Here is a 17,875-nt window from a genome sequence, read left to right as displayed (position 1 = left end):
CCAACTAAAATAAATTTGAAAGAAATAAATCACACAAACTTCGTTGCACCATGCAAAACGTTTGATCAGCGTTTAATCATGCGCTAGTCTCAATTTTCAAGTACAACTTTGACATTAGCTCGAATCCGATACGATTGAATACGAATTCGAGCGTCGAGAGTAAGGCTGATCGTTGAATTGAAATCGCGAATAATCAGTGTGTGATAAATTGCTTTGTCGACGCCATTAGATATTCTGGCGTCCCATAGCGCAGTACACGGTGTGGATCATCAATCACGACTGTCGATATGTTTGACGCAAGCCTTATAACAATACTGTGTTTGGCGGTTAACCTTGCTCAATGTTTTTCATATTCGGGGAACGGCTTGATTTCGCGTTAGTGGTGTTTGTTATACAACATTTCGGTTTCCTGTAAGAGTAATGGTATACTATGAGTGCTAAACAATATGTTGTTATTCTAGCTGGTATTGTTAGTTTAATTATTATATCGAAAATAATCTTCATTGTTGTGAATCATTCTACCGTTTTAATCATTCTTTTAATCATCACCAAACATTTTCATACTATTTTTCTTCAATAAAAGTCTTAGAATATTTCACTTAGGAGTATGTGAATCGATCACTTAATGTCATTATTACTGACCAATGACTTTTCGAAGTATCTGTGTCTTAGAAATGATTAGTGGGACATTAATTGAATAAATTTATTTTATTTGTAACTGTGATAGCCGAGTGGTATAAGTTGACACCTCCTACTCAAGTGGTCGCAGGTTCGAACCCGAGGCAGCACACCAATGACTTTTCGAAGTTATGTGTGTATTAGAAATAATTATCACATGCTCCAACGGTGAAGGAAAACATCGTGAGGAAACCTTGCACGCCTAAAATTTGTTTAATACATTTATTGAGGGAATGCAAAGTCCCCAACCCGCACTTGGCCAGCGTGGTGGACTCAAGGCCTAACCCCTCCCTCATTACGGGAGGAGACCCTTGCCCAGCAGTGGGACAGTAATGGGTTAAATTTATTTTATTTTATATTTGTAACTTCTTTTGTAAACTATTTCATTCATAATCACAACATTATAATACAAAAGGTGGTGAGGATACGTGTTCATACTCGTAACCGTACCTGTGTGAGAGTCGGCCCTGGTGTTAAGTTCATTTTGAATAAACAAGTAATGTTAAAGTGGAGCTAAGTGCCGCTAATTAGTTGTAAACGTTTACTTGTTCATTACATTACAAGTGCCACTTCTAGAGAAAACGCAAACATCTCTTACAAAAGGAACTAAGGATTATAGTTCTTTTTTATACTCATTGTCCGTATATACAACCTTCTTTAATTAAGAATAGGCTTGTATTTTATACAGTTTGAACTATATTCGTGACAGTTTGCAGATGTAGAGTTGTTGTCAATAATTTACTTTTTAAAACGTGTGTGTTGTGTAAAAGTATTAAATGGTGTTTCGCGTAAAATTTGTTTCCTCTAAAATTTGCGAGAGGCGCTGGTGGCTTTTTTTTTCAGACTCTGGGCATTACAGCTACTGTCTGGTTGAAATAAAACAATAAACAAACATTGTTCTAAAATAAATTTTGAAATTCCCGTCAGTGCATCACATTTTCAAGGTTGACGAGATAAAATCCGGTGCTCTTACGACAAGAGTTAGGGTCAGTTTCCACCGTTCAAAATGCACCGAACTAAAAGGGTACCCACAATTTCGAAAGTGCTCAGGATAACAATGTCTTTTTATGTGACATAGTAAGTTACCGTGTGGGGAACACGAGTGTTCTCTAAGAGGTGTCAAAGTGGCTTCATTGTCTGACGAGGTGCCAACGTATTGTGTTCGAAAAGGACTCTTCCCGGGAATTTCTTAATACCTGTATGTAGTAATAGTGTTGAGTAGTAACCTGATAGTCGTTAAGAGCAGGTAAAAGCATGTCAGCTTGACTTTAGTGGTTTAGTAATGTGTAGTTGCTTATTAGATATAATGTAGAATGAATAAAGGCATACTACGTAGAACAGTCGCATATATTGTTTACATATTAATAAACAAGTTTAAAAAACAAAAATGTTTGGGTTTTTCTGTGAAGTTTCTTAGAATACAATGAAAAAGTGTACTATCGATAAATTGAGTGGACTGTGCTGTAACTTAACCACTCCATCGATGAACTATGTGGACTATGTAATTAAAATTTCAAATTCAGAACCTTTATTTTTTATTTATTTACTTGAGTCATGATATTGTGTACAAGAATTTAATCGAATATTGATTTGAAAAAAGAAGCATCCTTTTGAATGATAACTATCTCTTAATAATCATTTTCGATAATTTTCAAAGAATAAAAATGGATTTATTCCATCACATAAACAATTTAAAAAATGTGACTAAACATGACAAAATAACAAACTTCAACAAGTATGCACTAGTTCTAATTAAAGGAAGCGCAGCCCGTTAAGTAACCAAACCTCTTGAAATTAAATTCAGATTCCTCGGCGGATAGTTGAAACTTCAACTATTTATTCCTTATTCAAATAAACCTTGTTCTGAGTAAGATTGTGGATTCATAGTTATTATTTCCGCAGATGTCGACGAGTACCACCCAACTCAGTAACAGCGAATACACTGGAGGTGGACAAATTACGTAAGTATTATGAATATTATTATTAATTTATAAAATAATATAAAGGTAATGTTCGTAACAAATCTGTTCATATAAATGATAATAAAATAGATAAATAATGATTATTGAGAAAAAAAGAAAAAAATAAGTTTGAGTCCCATAAAACCTATTTGGATAAAGTGCAAGAGATACAACTGGCCACATGACGTCAAAAAACTACAAAAATGCCATTAGAGTTTTTTCTTTTTTATTTCTTTTTAATACCGAATATGTCATTTTAAATATTTTTTACGCAATAACGGCCAGAATTTATTTTCAAAAAGTAATTCATCTTTACAGAAATTAATATAAAAAGTTAATTATATCATAATCAACAGAAAAACCACGTACAAATTAATGGGACCAACGTATTCTCAGTATTGTAAAAAAAATATATGAATTCAAAATATAATGCCTTTTTAAAACGAAACAACCAAAATGTCCAATAGTGTTCTTTAAAAAAATATGATTCGAAATTGACAGTTCACGTGAAACCGAGAAAATGGCGGGAAATATCGCGTAAAAAGTAATTTTCTCGTGGAAATTGTGAATTCGTTTCTGTAGAGGAAGCGTTATAGTGAAGTGTCCTCAGCGATCGCTGTATTACGTAACAACATGAAAATTAAAGAGCGTTTTATTCGAACCGTATTCGTTGGGAAACGTATCTCATTATGTGCGATGGAAATAAATTGGAACAGACTATTTGTCGAACACTTGGTTGCCGCTCCCGATCCGCTTCGATTCAATTTGCCCCAAATTTAATTGCAATTGAAATGGTTGAGTGAAACGAAAGCCGCTTGTGGAGATTATCCTTTACGTACAACGATGAAAAAGGTTAGGTAATTAATTTTAACAAGTGTGTTTATAGCTTAAAGTAGCCGAAAATGTTTTAGATTATTTTATTTTATAATTATCTAAGTAATATTTGGGCAATGGTTTGAACGGGTGGCAATGATACAAATATATCGCCATTAACGTCTAACATTTAGCAAGTCATTATACTAAAACTTTACGTTGGTGCCTAAATGTTTTATCTAAACGACATCTGACGGTACGACATTAGAATAATTTTAAATTATAGTATATCACCCAATTTATGTAATAAAATTATTCTTAGAACTTATAAACAACTTTTGTGTGTAAATTGTTTTTACCGCATGATACAAATAATAAAAAAAATATCTGGGCTTCATAGACGATTTTTCCCGCCATCACAACATAATATGTTTTCTAAGCTTTTTGCTTAAATTAGTGTAAATAGATAATTTAAACTAAAAAGTAACTAAGGTGTTTGTTCGGTATTCGACAAAATATCTACGTACTTAGTCACATTTTACAAGAAACATGTGAACTTTGTACGTTAAGAACTGAAAGTTTGCAACACACACGGACCATTCTTTGTGGAAAGTGAAGATTAATAGTAACAGTGCACTGAACATAAATATTAATAATACCAAGTTTTACTACCTCCTACATAATGTACGTACGTTATGTAGTACTACTTTATAATTTACGCCACTGACAGTTTCGCTAAGACAAAGTTCTTTATTTTTAACTTTTATGACAAATGAATTCTGGTAAATGTGGATTTCATTTAATATTTATGTGTTTAATATGTAAACTGAACTTTATAATTTAATATGTCTTTCTTTAAAGCTCTTACGCTAAACGAAAATAGCTTTTAGATCGTGTTTTTTCGATTTCTAACCTTCATTGCATATCTATGACGCGTCAATCACGTCGATATTTCGTTTGATATGAATGTTAAAAAAACAGTAAAGCATAGTGACAGGCGTCACAGATGATGAGGGTACCGCAGAATATATGTATTGAGACAGAGTATTATTCGATTGGATATAAATGGGTCAAAATTGAGCGACGCAACGTCAGACTGAGCGACATAATGCCCAGTGAAGAAAAAGCCCTTATCTGACTGCTCCGCGTCTGTCAACGAACTGAATAGAACTCCAAAGTCCAATACCACACTATTTTTTTTTCTGGGCAGCCAGTAGCCATTTTTATTTCGACCGCTTAAATACGAATATAGTCGCAAATTGTAACTTCGCTATTGCAGCGTGTCGATTTATTCGATTCGATATACGAATGCGAGTTGTATTTTCTATAATTGGAGTTGGAAAATGGCGTAGGAGGCCGGTTTAAAAACAGCTATCCGATATGTATAGGAGTTTGGTTACTTACTTTTTTTGCATCGTGCTATACAAATTGTGGTAGAGATTACGTTTGTTTTGCGTCAGCCTACTATCTGAATTTGTAGATTACGATACTTATATAACGAAATTATCGCTGCTTTAAAGGTATGATATTGTAAATGGTGTAAGACAGGTAGACGGTTGTACTAACGATATACAGAAAATCTCAGTTTTAAGAATTGAATTTATCATACATGACTGTATCTCCGAAATGGTAAGTCCTTATTCAAGTTTAATTGTACCAACGTGTCGGCAACAGTCCAGACCAGTCTCTATCGTTTGGACAACCTAAAACCATATTGAGATGAAATAAATTATAGGTTCACAAAGTGAGATTCTGTTAATAATGTAAATAACTACCAATTACAGATACTAACGGACGCGATAAAAATACCGATTTTTACGTTTTTGCACAATACCTCTAGTAACGCCTCCTTGCCTGATAAAATTTACTTGACTTCGTCTTTCGTGAGTTCAATTTGATCGCGTAGATAGGTCAAGGTATAAATTGTCTCAAGTACACTCGGAACGTAACGTATGCACAAACACGCGCCAAGTGCAAAAAATACGGGGCTGTGGGTTTTATCTCTCTATATTTTTCAAAAACTATTCTATATTAGACTGTTATTTTGCATAGAGGTTTCCTCCAAATAGTTTGCGTTACACCACACAATAGCTCTTTCAAGTTTTCCGACTTTCACATTTTGCGGTAGTTGAACAACAGCCGCTAACCTGGCAGTTCAGTCGTTATGCTAATCTAAGTGCTCCTTTAGTAATTTTTCAAATGCTATAAGACACTTTCGGTTATTCACTGTCAAACTTTGTACGAAAAATACCTCGGCTCGTTACACAATTGACTCGATAGACCGATAAACTACTGAATAATTCTCAACTTAGTTTTGAAACAACAAATAACAGAAATAAGTGGATCAGTGCTAACATATTTATTTTGAACAGGTTTCGGAAACAAAGGGGGTTTCATCATGTGGGTGTATCGTGGTGAGGAAAAACTTCGCGCGGAGTGTTCAGAGCGCGACACAACACGAATAACGAGCGAGAGGGGAGAACAATACAGGTGACACTACTTCTCACTTAATATACTTTGTTTATTTATTTGCAAAATTTTACGATTTGTATACATTTTTATTCCTGGAGTATATGATGTCGTGTGATAAAATCGAGTTCCACATTAGAGAATTATGTTGAAAATATTAATATATTCTCTATGAATAAGTATCGCAGATTCAATCTCTATTATCTAATATACGTAATACATGAAAACCTTTTCGATATCAATAAGAGTAATCTTCGTACGAAGACCTAAAAATGATTGATACTTTCATGTTGAAATAATGTTCTTTGTTAGCATTAATGTGGGCGAGCACCAAACCAAGCTGAAAATAAATAATGTTGACTGTCTGAATTATAAATAGCTCAAATCTTACAGTCTACAGTCTTTTATTTAAAAAGAAAAAAGGAAACCCTAATATTTAAATAAAAGTATATAACAACAAATTCCGTGTCATTTTTTTTTTGTTTTGGTCAGTAAGGTGCGATACAAAATATAGTACAGATTAATCCTTAAGTTTTGAAAATACAATTAGGTAGGTATTTGAAAAAGTTTTCTAATATAGATAATAATTATTATAGTCTATGAATGTGAGGGACATAGCTTATCATTAAACATTTATCGACGTCGATATTTTACAGCCTTTTTTTCTTATAAAGACAAAGTTTTCTATTCACAGATCAACTTCGGCCATTAACGTCACCAACATCTTATCAACTGTGACTCAAAATGTGGGTAAGTTAATATTTTGATACAAAGTTTACTTGTATATCGCTCCGTCATCATCGAACGACCGCATTTCGTAAGAGGTTTAACATCGAAAACACTCTTAACTTTATTTTGAACCAGCAAAGTTTTTGTAAAGTGAATTTTCAGATTAAGCTGTTATCTGCTCGGTCTGCGCATTCATTTGAAACGGGAATTGCAAAACATTGAGCGTAAACGTATTTATAGAGGGTGATTTAGTTTTTATGTAAGATAAATTTCAATTACTGCCGACCGGCGAAGTAATAAGCTCCGTCTGCGTCGGCAGCTTTTTCAATGCGACCGCTACCACAATACGATAAATTACCGGCCTAATTCGATCCGCTGGCCGTAATGTGGGTTCATCAAACATCTTGTTTGTGCGACATAAAGTACAATAGAGGGGCAACCCCGACCCGCCCGTGGCATTAGCGTCGTCCCCGCAATTTTGCTCTACTTTGTCTCCATTGCTTGCTGTCTCCGCGCGCCACGGTCACGGGACAAATGGGAGATGAAAACGGCATAGCCAAGTTTCTTTTCAAGTAGAGCGGTCGTCGGTATCATTAGTTACCTCGGTACGTACGATACAACAAGCTAATAACGAACAAATTATTGGGAAATACGAGGAAGGAGTTGATTAAATTACTCGTACGTACACATTATTGGCTGCTCTTCCAGGCAAAAACATATTACACGAATGTTTCGATTAGATTTTAATTAAACGAGCTTTGTGTTTCCATTTATGGATTCGTAATAATTAAAAGGTTGCAAAAATTTTCTCGCGATGCTCTCTAAAAAAGAAACGTAAACATAACATTCAAGCCGTATGTTTATGAGTTTCCCTAGTTTTCAAAGGGAAAGATATTGCGCGCCGTGCCTCGTATTTGAGGAACAAGAGTGTAATTCCCGGAGGTTTTGTCTTGCGGCAACACATCCTACAAATGAAAAGATGCCGACATTCAAAGAGAAGCTGCTACATTTTTAAATTCTCACAGTGGTCGGTCCGTTCGGTGCAAAACCTCGTGCGGGTTCGCCAACTAATGGACTTTTTAAACGTGTTTCGTTTCTTTTACTCGTAGTTGCATTTACATTTGGAGCCTTAATGCACGCCAAGTATTCCGATCACGCCACGCTACTTACACAGTGTTGCGCAGCGCGTACATTCAGTTACGATTAGTTTTAATTTCGCTCCCGGGACACTAGAGTTATGCTGTGCGCGACTGCGTCGCGTTGTGAGATTCTCTTACGAGATTTATTGTTAAACTTTACTGTGGAGCGACGTGTTTTAAAATGCTATGTGCTTATTGCATTTCTGGCAATTTAGCATTTTTTTTTATTTTCTTCTTGAATACTATCATATTATAGAGTAATTAGTACATAGAATACTTAATACTAACGCAACAAAGAAAGCTAACTGTACTAGCCAGATTGGTAATAATTTAGTGTCATTAACAGGCTCTTTTCAAATAGATACTGTTGCAAAGCTTCTGTATATTCAAGAATGGGAGAGACACCGCGCAGTTTTCCACAACGAGCTCGTAAAGCTTTGAGGGGATGAGACATTGCGATTCATTCTCGCATTTAAAAGCAAGACTGTAATTTCACAGGCCTTTGTCTCGGGCCCGCGCGGGACGCCGGCTTGCAGGAAAATATGCGCATTCAAAATGGATTTTTATCGCTTTTCAAGTGGTAGGCTTTAGCTGTGTAGTCTGTTCAGAATACTTTAACGACCTATACAATGTTTCATTGCGTGAAATTCTTGTCCACAAAACTGAATATACTTAATGAATAGATTATTTATTTATAAATGTTCGCAATGGTGTATGCAATACAAGTGATTTATTCGAATCAAACTGGATGACCTCGATAATAGCGAAACTCCAATGTTAATTAGCTGAGTTGGCAAGGCAGAACATGTAAACATACAATATAATAAAGGCAACTTTGCACCAAACTGGGCTGGTCAAGCCTCGAACCCCCATACCTCTAATCCCTTAGATGTTAGCTTAGGACTTCTCACTTCCCTTTTACAATTTATGTAGATGTGTAAAGTACTTTAAACAAAACCTTGTAAGACAGGGACTTGTTCAGAATAATTACATTCGTGACGAGGGACTTATTTACCTGTGTACCTGCGATATTCAAATGAGACACGCTTGAGCGTTCACGGCGACGTACAAACCTTTAATGGCACTAATTGGGCGATGTTGTACATGTCATCGTTGTGTATTATTTTACGTCACTAGTACTTTATGCATTGTGTGGCCTTATTCAGATGGAGCGCATGACTAGGTCACTGTACTCTTGGAAAGTTCACAGTATTGATTTTATTGCGCACGCCCGAAAATATAAATGGAATCTGGTGCCGTACGGAAGTGGCCATTGATTTAATAGCCATGAATAGGTACAGCGCGAACACATACCTACATCGGCACATCAATTATTCAGACGATGTGCACCGCTATCCCATGCATCCCGGAGTCAAGTAATACCGAGGGTGTAATGCACCCTACCCCAAAATGAATTAACTTGATGAAATATCCACGCTGCTGTGTCAACTCAACGCTGTTTGATGATTTAAATGTGATTGAATTCGCCGTTTTAACCCAGTTTTTGTAATTAATTCGATCACAGACAATTTTATGACTTATTATTTTTCACAGGTATCGTGGCAATGCATGAGGAGAAGAATGGATTCGAGTGCGAAACTGCAATGCAGTGCAGATTTATAAAATCTAGCACATTGTAAGTAAACCTTGCAGATAATAATAAATGTCTAAAAACATTATTTTGGTTGTACACAAAACAGCAAACACTTGACATTTGTTTTGTGAGAAGATGAACTCAGTCGGGACTTTACATTTTGTGCGGGAAACTCGTAAACAGTAATAATGCGAAATTTATCAAAACGTCGGGTGGCACGTGGCGAGAAAGTTTGAACCTAATTCTGTTTGATGTAGACCACAGAATATTGTGTAGCTCGGTGTCGTCGCGACATCCTCGTTACGTAATTATTAGACGCTCGACGCCGCCGCGGGACGACGACCCCGGCTCGACTTTGACCCACTTCTTACTCTAATTTTCGCGTCTCAACCCCGTAGACAACTTTATCTATACCTCTATAACTTGTAATAACTACTGGGGACCACCGCTAACGGAACGGAGCGGATTTGTTATTATTCCGTAAGCGGTCAGGTTTATACATTCATGCATTATTATGTTAGTATTATTTAGATACTTACGACTTTACATGCTTTTACATGTTTGGTTCGGTAAATTTATAATTTACTGACGCATATTCACACATTTAATGACCGCGTCCACCTTTCGCAAATGTTTTTCCGACACGGGTCTCTGCTTAAAGTGATATCCAATGTTTTCTTTCCATTACCTATGATTCGGGAGCTTTTCTGGCAGGCTCGAATAAAAGAATATTCTGTGTCAGGTTCTATGTATTTTTTTTCCATAAGGTAAGCACGTTTTGTATTTTAACTATTACGTAGACAGTAAATATTTAGAGTTAATTTGTATATTAAGCTCAAGAATCAGGATGCGGCAGTCATGCCATTTTGATAGTATTTTTCATAGCAAAGGTATGAAATTATCTGTAAGAGCACATTGCTGTGTTTCATTTAAATTCATTCGTAGCTTTGAAATCCTCTCAAAGAAATTACTCAAATGAGTTTCTTTATTAAAAAGACACAATCTACAGAAAAACTCAAGCACAATAAAGTTAAAGAGAAATAAACAAGTAAGTTGTACTTAGCTACTTATTTGGTGTTAAACAGAGATTTCCTATAGCTTCTCATTCGTCCGAATAAAATCACAATAAAAGTTTGTAGATAAGTTCCTCGACGGAGACGTTCGTCGCCTTCAAACTTTGTCATATCCGAATGTTCGGCGACGGAAACTTCCTCTATTTACATATTCCCACTTACAACAGCCTATTAAAAGTAAATAAAGTCTGCCTTTTCCCAATGAAAATACACGTTAAAACTTTTGAATCACAATTTCTGTTGTTGCAAAATTGTAAGTCATTGTTATTTAATCTTAAGCACGATTTTGTTTGTTGTATTCCATTCACTTTAGAAAATTGAGTATCCCTAATATGTACAGTTTAGAATTTAATTGTGAACGACCGAACAAACACTGACTTTCTATATCCAAGAACCTAAACATAATAAATAATTAATAAAAAAAACATCAAGAGAGTGCTTTCATCATTTTGGAGTATAAATTGGTACTCGTATAATACCGTTTGTAATAATCCACTGTATAAAAATGCCGGATGTAAAATTGAGCTGTTCGAAATTCTGATATTTACCGTGTATTGGCGAATATGGTTCGGATGAGTATTTATGTACGATAAAAATTCACGGTAAATGCCAATAACATCAAGTACTGCCGCTTCTGATAAATACTTTATTAAAAGCAGAATTTTTAAATTGCGCCGTGGCGTGGTCCGAAATCGATTACAGCTCGGCTATCATACAGATTGCCTCGTCGCTCTAAAAATGGCGGAATGCATCGAAATTACTTTTTACTTATGGTATGATTTTGTACCAAGTAAGTTTAACATAATGATTTTCGGTGTTCATATATCTATAGTTATATATTATGGACACCATGTAAATACTATTCAAATCCTCAGTCATTTTCATTCCAAATTCTGGAAAAATACGTCACTTCTACTGAATCTCTGAAATTGTAAGACGCATCCTTAAGTAGAGAACTAAGCTCATAGGAAGGTGTGAGTTATAATGAAGAGTTACTCCTACAAAAAAGTATTTTCTTTGCAATCTGGAGCACAAACAACACGTTATCAATGACCTCTTCCACCAAGTGCCGTATAGCAGCTCCCTTGGCAGGGTCAGAGAAAGAAAAACAAGCAATTCCTTTGAATAAGGAACATCATAGATATGTAGCCCACAGAAATTAATTAAGAGTGTACGTACATTTTTCTCTACGTTTTTCACATACGTATGTAGGTAAGCAATTAGTAGAGGTTTCGAGTAAAAGGCGAGCTCGAGGAAAATAATTTCAGTTCGTTATTCAGTCCCCTGTGGGGTGTAATTGGTAGGCTCTTGTGTCCCTCCCCGGCACGGCTGCGATGTGGTTGTACATCAAACAAAACGGCCCAAATTACGGCCTTTTAATTTTCGACAATTAATAAATTGAATGGCTTTCTTTGTCCTGAAGCCGCCGGGACGTCGCCAGTCGACAGATACAATTTATATTGTCGGCGATGTGTGTTTGGCATTGTATTTGAACCGCTCACTTACAGCTACGCGACGTTACACTCATACATATTACCTTTGTCTCGTTCCTCATTTTTGCTTGGTTTAATCACGACCTTTTATATCTCACTAACGGTTGCATGGACCAGAGAAACAAATGTTTTTACTTAGCCAAACCATTATACAGGGTGTCCCAAAACTCAACGATAATCCGAGACAGGATGAAAGGCCAAGTCATACCGGCTATAGGAAAAATAAAAAAAAAATCCATATCACTTAGTTCAGCAATAATAGACACTTTTCAAAAAAGTTGAAAATCCACACCCTTGGTCGCATTTTCAAGTCCTGTGATCACCAATGTCACAATTTCGCAGTGTTTTTTTGAATTTCGTGATCTTAATTAAATATGCTATTAATCGTATAACAAATTAATGCACAAAACATTGTTAATTTAATAAAAAAAGTTAAGTTTTAGTGAGTCATCTTTTTCAAAAATATCATTAGTCAACTTTGACGCTTCATACTGAAAAAAAAATGTATTACACTACCCTTGGCAAGTTGTTTCAAAAGTTGGCGCATTTAATCAAGATTTCAAAATAGTATAATACTTGCCACTTTTCTTGCCAATAAAAATGTTATTTTTATTTGAACGAAGAGTATCCTCGCAAACGGATCGGACGCAGTGGTACAATTTTATGGCATCCTCGTTCCCCCGATCTAAATCTAGTAGATATTTTTTACTGGGAATGCATAAAAGAAAAAGTCTATTCAAAATCAATACAAAATCTATCAGAACTTCGCCAGAAAATTGACACAGCGTCAGAAGAAATAAATGCAAGGAATTTTGCTTGACTGGTGAAAAAATCTTTTGTACGTCGTTGCAGAGCCTGTATTCGTGCCAGAGGAAAGCAATTATTTTTAGTAAAGATGTAGTTGAGTCAGTCCATAACAAATATTTAATGTAATAAACATAATAGGTTATAATAATTAAAAAAAAAAACAATGAACGAACCATCGATCTCATTTAATTATTCTCCTGAAACTAAAGTAATTCCGAATTGTTTTCCTCTAGCATGAATTCAGGCTCTGCAACGCCTTACAAAAGACCTTTGCACCGGTCAATCAAAATTCCTTGCATTTATTTCCTCTGACGCTGTGTCTATTTTATGGCTAAGTTATGATAGATTTTGTATTGATTTCGAATAAACTTTTTCTTTTATGCATTCCCAGTAAAAAATATCTACTGGATTTAGATCGGGAGAACAAGGAAGCCATAAAATTGTACCACTGCGTCCGATCCATTTGCGAGGATACTCTTCGTTCAAATAAAAATAACATTTTTATTGGCAAGAAAAGTGGCAAGTGTTATACTATTTTGAAATCTTGATTAAATGCGCCAACTTTTTAAATAACTTGCCAAAGGTAGTGTAATACATTTTTTTTTCAGTATGAAGCGTCAAAGTTGACTAACGATATTTTTGAAAAAGATGACTCACTAAAACTTAACTTTTTTTATTAAATTAACAGTGTTTTGTGCATTAATTTGTTATACGATTAATAGCATATTTAATTAAGATCACGAAATTCAAAAAAACACTGCGAATTTGTGACATTGGTGATCAGAGGACTTGAAAATGCGACCAAGGGTGTGGATTTTCAACTTTTTTGAAAAGTGTCTATTATTGCTGAACTAAGTGATATGGAATTTTTTTTTTATTTTTCCTATAGCCGGTATGACTTGGCCTTTCATCCTGTCTCGGATTATCGTTGAGTTTTGGGACACCCTGTATAGCCAAGAAATGTGAAACATTAACGATGTTAGAAGGCCTTGCATAAATGGATCTCAGTAGGCTATTATCATAAACTTACTTTAAGTACCTACCTAATACCAAATGGGAAGTAAGTGAGTGAGTAAGAAACAAGGAATCATGCTGATTCTAAAAGTGATTTAATCCAAGAATATTTCGATTAGTTACATCAAAGTATAATTCGATATCTACATAATGTTACATAGTATTTCTATTTTAGTACCTCTATATCTTGAATTCAAGAATCATCTTTCGAATATTTTGAAAATAATTGCGTAGATATTTTGTAGCTGAGTGAGAGACAACGCTTTTGTTAGACAAATAGTACTCGTTCAAAGAAATAAAAAAAGTGTTTGTAAGAAGCTAAAATTTCCTTTTGTTACAGGCACAATCACACTATCGAGTTGTACAGCACTAAATTTGTGGGTGCCAAGTTGGCATGTGATGTGCTAAACTTTGCCCGCCCCGACGTCCGTCAACACTTCGGTATGTACTACACTTATTAGTTTTAATTAACTTTAGATATGTTACACCAAGATTGGAATTGTTTTATTCATTCTTTTGTGATTTAATGTGTGTTGGAGTTGGAATAATTTCTATATGTAGCATTTAGTTAATATGAACTATAAACAATGCGACTGTAGCTCTTACAATTTTGTTGTGACTCTATGAATACCAGTGTGAAGGTTCTAAAAACATTTGAATCCTGATAATCAATAAATGCAAATAATGTTTGTCAAGAACAAGCGATAACACTAGATAATGATTAGTACGACTCTATTAGCTTAACAAAAACTTGGAATGAATTGATGATTCTAAGTTTGACTTACAGCAGTTTCAGCCCCTTAATACTGAAAGGAAATCCGTGTTAAACAATGAAGCAGTGACGTGAATGATAATGATAGGAAATCAAGCCAAATCATCTTCGAACCTATCTTGAATTTAACAAGCTCCAAGAACTTACTTTAGCGGCGATTTCGCTTGCATATAAAAAAACGATAATTCTACATTTTACTGAGTATGCAAACATACATAATGTCATGGCTGTTATACTCGAAGGTGTAAGCAGAGGTATATGCAATACAGTATACACCCATGTTTAGACAAATTCGTTTGCTGACTGTATTCATTTTCTAAAATATACTTTGATATTTCTTGCCAAAAGCTTATGTCACCAGACTCACCAGAAAGATTTTCTTTTTACAATTTAGATATGATATAATAAATACACAACACTTATATCTTGATACAGCCATAGAGATGAATCCTTAAACATATTTGATGTGTATCACATAAAACGTTGGTGATATACATACATACAAAGAAAGCAAAATACGAGGTCGCGTGAGGTAAACGTATCGCAACACAAAAGAAGTTATTTACTTTTATGAGATCTGCTATAATGTTTCTGCGGAACACTTTTCTTGAATCATTCTCGTTTTGGTATCGGACGATCTCGTGTAATTTATACGAATAATACGACCTGACTGTATACTTATATCATTGCTTTGTAAGATTTATTATGAGATACATGTACTTATAAAAAACCGAAATAAAGTATAATCGATTGGTTTTTTTAATAACGTTAGTAAGTCGCTCAGACAGTGGGAGTGTATTTATTTGAGTCGACTTTGTGTTATTTTCTCCGCGTAATATGAATGATTTTCTGCCACATTTTACTAATATAAACAAAACTATAATAAATACCAAAATGCTATGAATTACAGAACGTATTATGATGGACTCGGTCGTTTATCACTCTGAACATTATCATCTGTCAGTATTATAAATTTAATCTAACATTGACGTGCAATATCAAAGCAATAAGCGAACCAAGATTATTTTAATAAAAACCGTTAGAACCGACTTTTATGAGGCGCTATAAAACCAACATAAATCCCTATGCAATAAAATTCAATTTAAGCTCGACGCATTAACGAAAGGGACGTTGAGTAAACTAGGATATAAAATCTAAGTTTAGAAGTTCGGTATATTCTGACTGATACTTAAAGCATTATTGAGCTTCGAACTTGAAAAGTATTTTGCCATTGGTATATTTAACAAAATTGGATAACGTCTTTCTCTACAGCCTTAAATTTTCCACCAAATATTCACGACTGCAAATCGAACAAGTCAAACCATATTACCGTAGCGTGACGTATCGGTATAGACGTAGTCAAACTGAAACAAATCAGTTTTTTTCTTCTAAACAAATTACATTGTTTATAAGAAAAATAAAGAGAATAAAAAGCTAGACGGGCACTAAAAACTATTATGAAGCGGGGCAAGCCGACAGCTAGGAAATATAGCCTGGCCTCATAATAAGACAGGCAATAAATATGGCGGTTAGCCGCGACGGCCACTGAAGACTCAGGCCGCGCAGTTGATAACTGTGGCACAGGTAACTTGGTGCATTTGTTACAAGATTGCTGCTGTGTGAAAGTGGCTAGTTTTGTATCCTCACATTTATCTCATTTCAAGAAAATCTTGTGAGTTAGTGTTCTTGTTACTTTAAAGTAATACGCGGTTTGATTGTATAGTGTAAATTAATAGTTATTTTTAACTTAATAACCTATATTCGTAATTTTTATGTTGAAGTATGTTATAATTAGTGCTACTTCTATACACAAAAACATAGTTAAAAGCTTTCTTTATACAACAAGAGTAAGCCATATCTATAATAGGCAGTCCTGTCAGGCACGAGGTTAGTACTTGAATCCAGTTTTAGTAATAAATCATATAGTAAGGACTTCAAAGTATTCATATATATGTATTGTATATATTTAGCTGGGAGTTTTCTTCAGTGTACAATAGAATAAATAAATAATATTGTGAACAAAATATGAGCATTAGATACATTATAATCATTCCATGCCACCGCAAGAGAGACTACAATCCGCGAGGTTTTATAATATTGTGAACAACTCCTGTATGAATTTGTTGTGATAGCCGAGCGCCAAGAATATTAAACACTACAGCTCTGAATAGCACGGTTAATTTATTCATATTATCCATTACTACCGTGTCAGTTTCAATTTAATTTCAGTAGTTGGACTAACTCAAATTTAGTAAATTGAAACTACCACTCGACTAAAATTTTGTGTCTGGTATGATGGATATAATTTGATTTATAGAATCCTACACTTAGCGAGAAACGATAAGATATTCATGAATCCAGAAATGGTTGATTATGCAAAACAATAAACAGAGAAACAAAATACAATCGTGGGTCTCAAGGTAGACAAATAATTTATCATCTTTCAAAGAAAGGACAGCACTGCCTACCGTTATAAAACATTCATTGTAGGAAAGCTCAAGGATCCGCTATATATTTTGATCTACACAATTACGTACTTACGACTTGTTGCTTGAATATAATATATGTATAATAGGCTTTATCAAATCCATTACTTAACGATGTTCGGATAACAAGAATATTTTTATACGCTTGTTAGTGAGCAATGATATCTATTCTGTGATATTTCCGAGAAATGTGCGTCATAAGATGTAAAAGATCTAATAAATGTGTTGTGTTACTACCCTACTTGAGACGCCCAAAATTCGACAATAATGATCTACATCATTTAAATCTTGTGGATTGAATAAATATTAAATTGGTAGATGGTATAACAGAGTACTGAATCATAAAGAATATCGATCGACTCTATTCAAAGTTCAACGTAACCTTTTTACAGCTTTTTCATCAACCTACGTCCCCCGGCTACGAGCGATAAATGGCAATATACCGACCACAACCCTCTCACGCTACAATCTAATATAGCAATGTCTAATAAGTAGCTTTTGTACTATTCTATTCTATATTAACTTGTGTTTCTTTATTTGCGTGGCTAGATATGAAGCTTCGCAGAAATGTTGCAATGGATTATTTTATTAAAAAACAAAATGCAATATTATGTATGTGAATAATTCAAACAACGGGTATCTTTTTGATAAAATGAAACGAATGGACTTCATAAGACGTAGAACATTCCCATAAAATATATTTTTCCCGCAGATGGCTAAAACGGTCTCCCTCTAGCCACCAAGAAACAAATATATTGCGATTTGCTCCTTCATTTTCTCGCAAGGTATTTTATTGCGTTGGGGTCTCTCATAAATTTCGCAGTCACTCACAGAGAAAAATAAGGTC

General features: G+C 34.7%; 1 protein-coding gene across 2 annotated transcripts in view; it reads left to right on the top strand.

Moving 5' to 3' along the window:
• The window catches only part of LOC142981192 (cell adhesion molecule Dscam2-like), an 89,371-nt gene that overhangs the window by 36,530 nt on the left and 34,966 nt on the right, over nucleotides 1–17,875 (top strand). For both annotated transcript variants that reach the window (XM_076126907.1, XM_076126908.1), the window contains exons 4-8: nucleotides 2,581–2,639; nucleotides 5,825–5,942; nucleotides 6,616–6,671; nucleotides 9,344–9,425; nucleotides 14,111–14,211. In XM_076126907.1, coding sequence (XP_075983022.1) covers nucleotides 2,581–2,639; nucleotides 5,825–5,942; nucleotides 6,616–6,671; nucleotides 9,344–9,425; nucleotides 14,111–14,211 — 416 coding nt within the window. The remainder of the gene's footprint in view (nucleotides 1–2,580; nucleotides 2,640–5,824; nucleotides 5,943–6,615; nucleotides 6,672–9,343; nucleotides 9,426–14,110; nucleotides 14,212–17,875) is intronic.

The sequence above is a fragment of the Anticarsia gemmatalis genome, chromosome 19 (assembly GCF_050436995.1).
Source record: "Anticarsia gemmatalis isolate Benzon Research Colony breed Stoneville strain chromosome 19, ilAntGemm2 primary, whole genome shotgun sequence".
Lineage (NCBI taxonomy): Eukaryota > Metazoa > Arthropoda > Insecta > Lepidoptera > Erebidae > Anticarsia > Anticarsia gemmatalis.
Note: the sequence above shows the minus strand (reverse complement) of the source record. Positions and strands in the feature narration are given on the sequence as shown.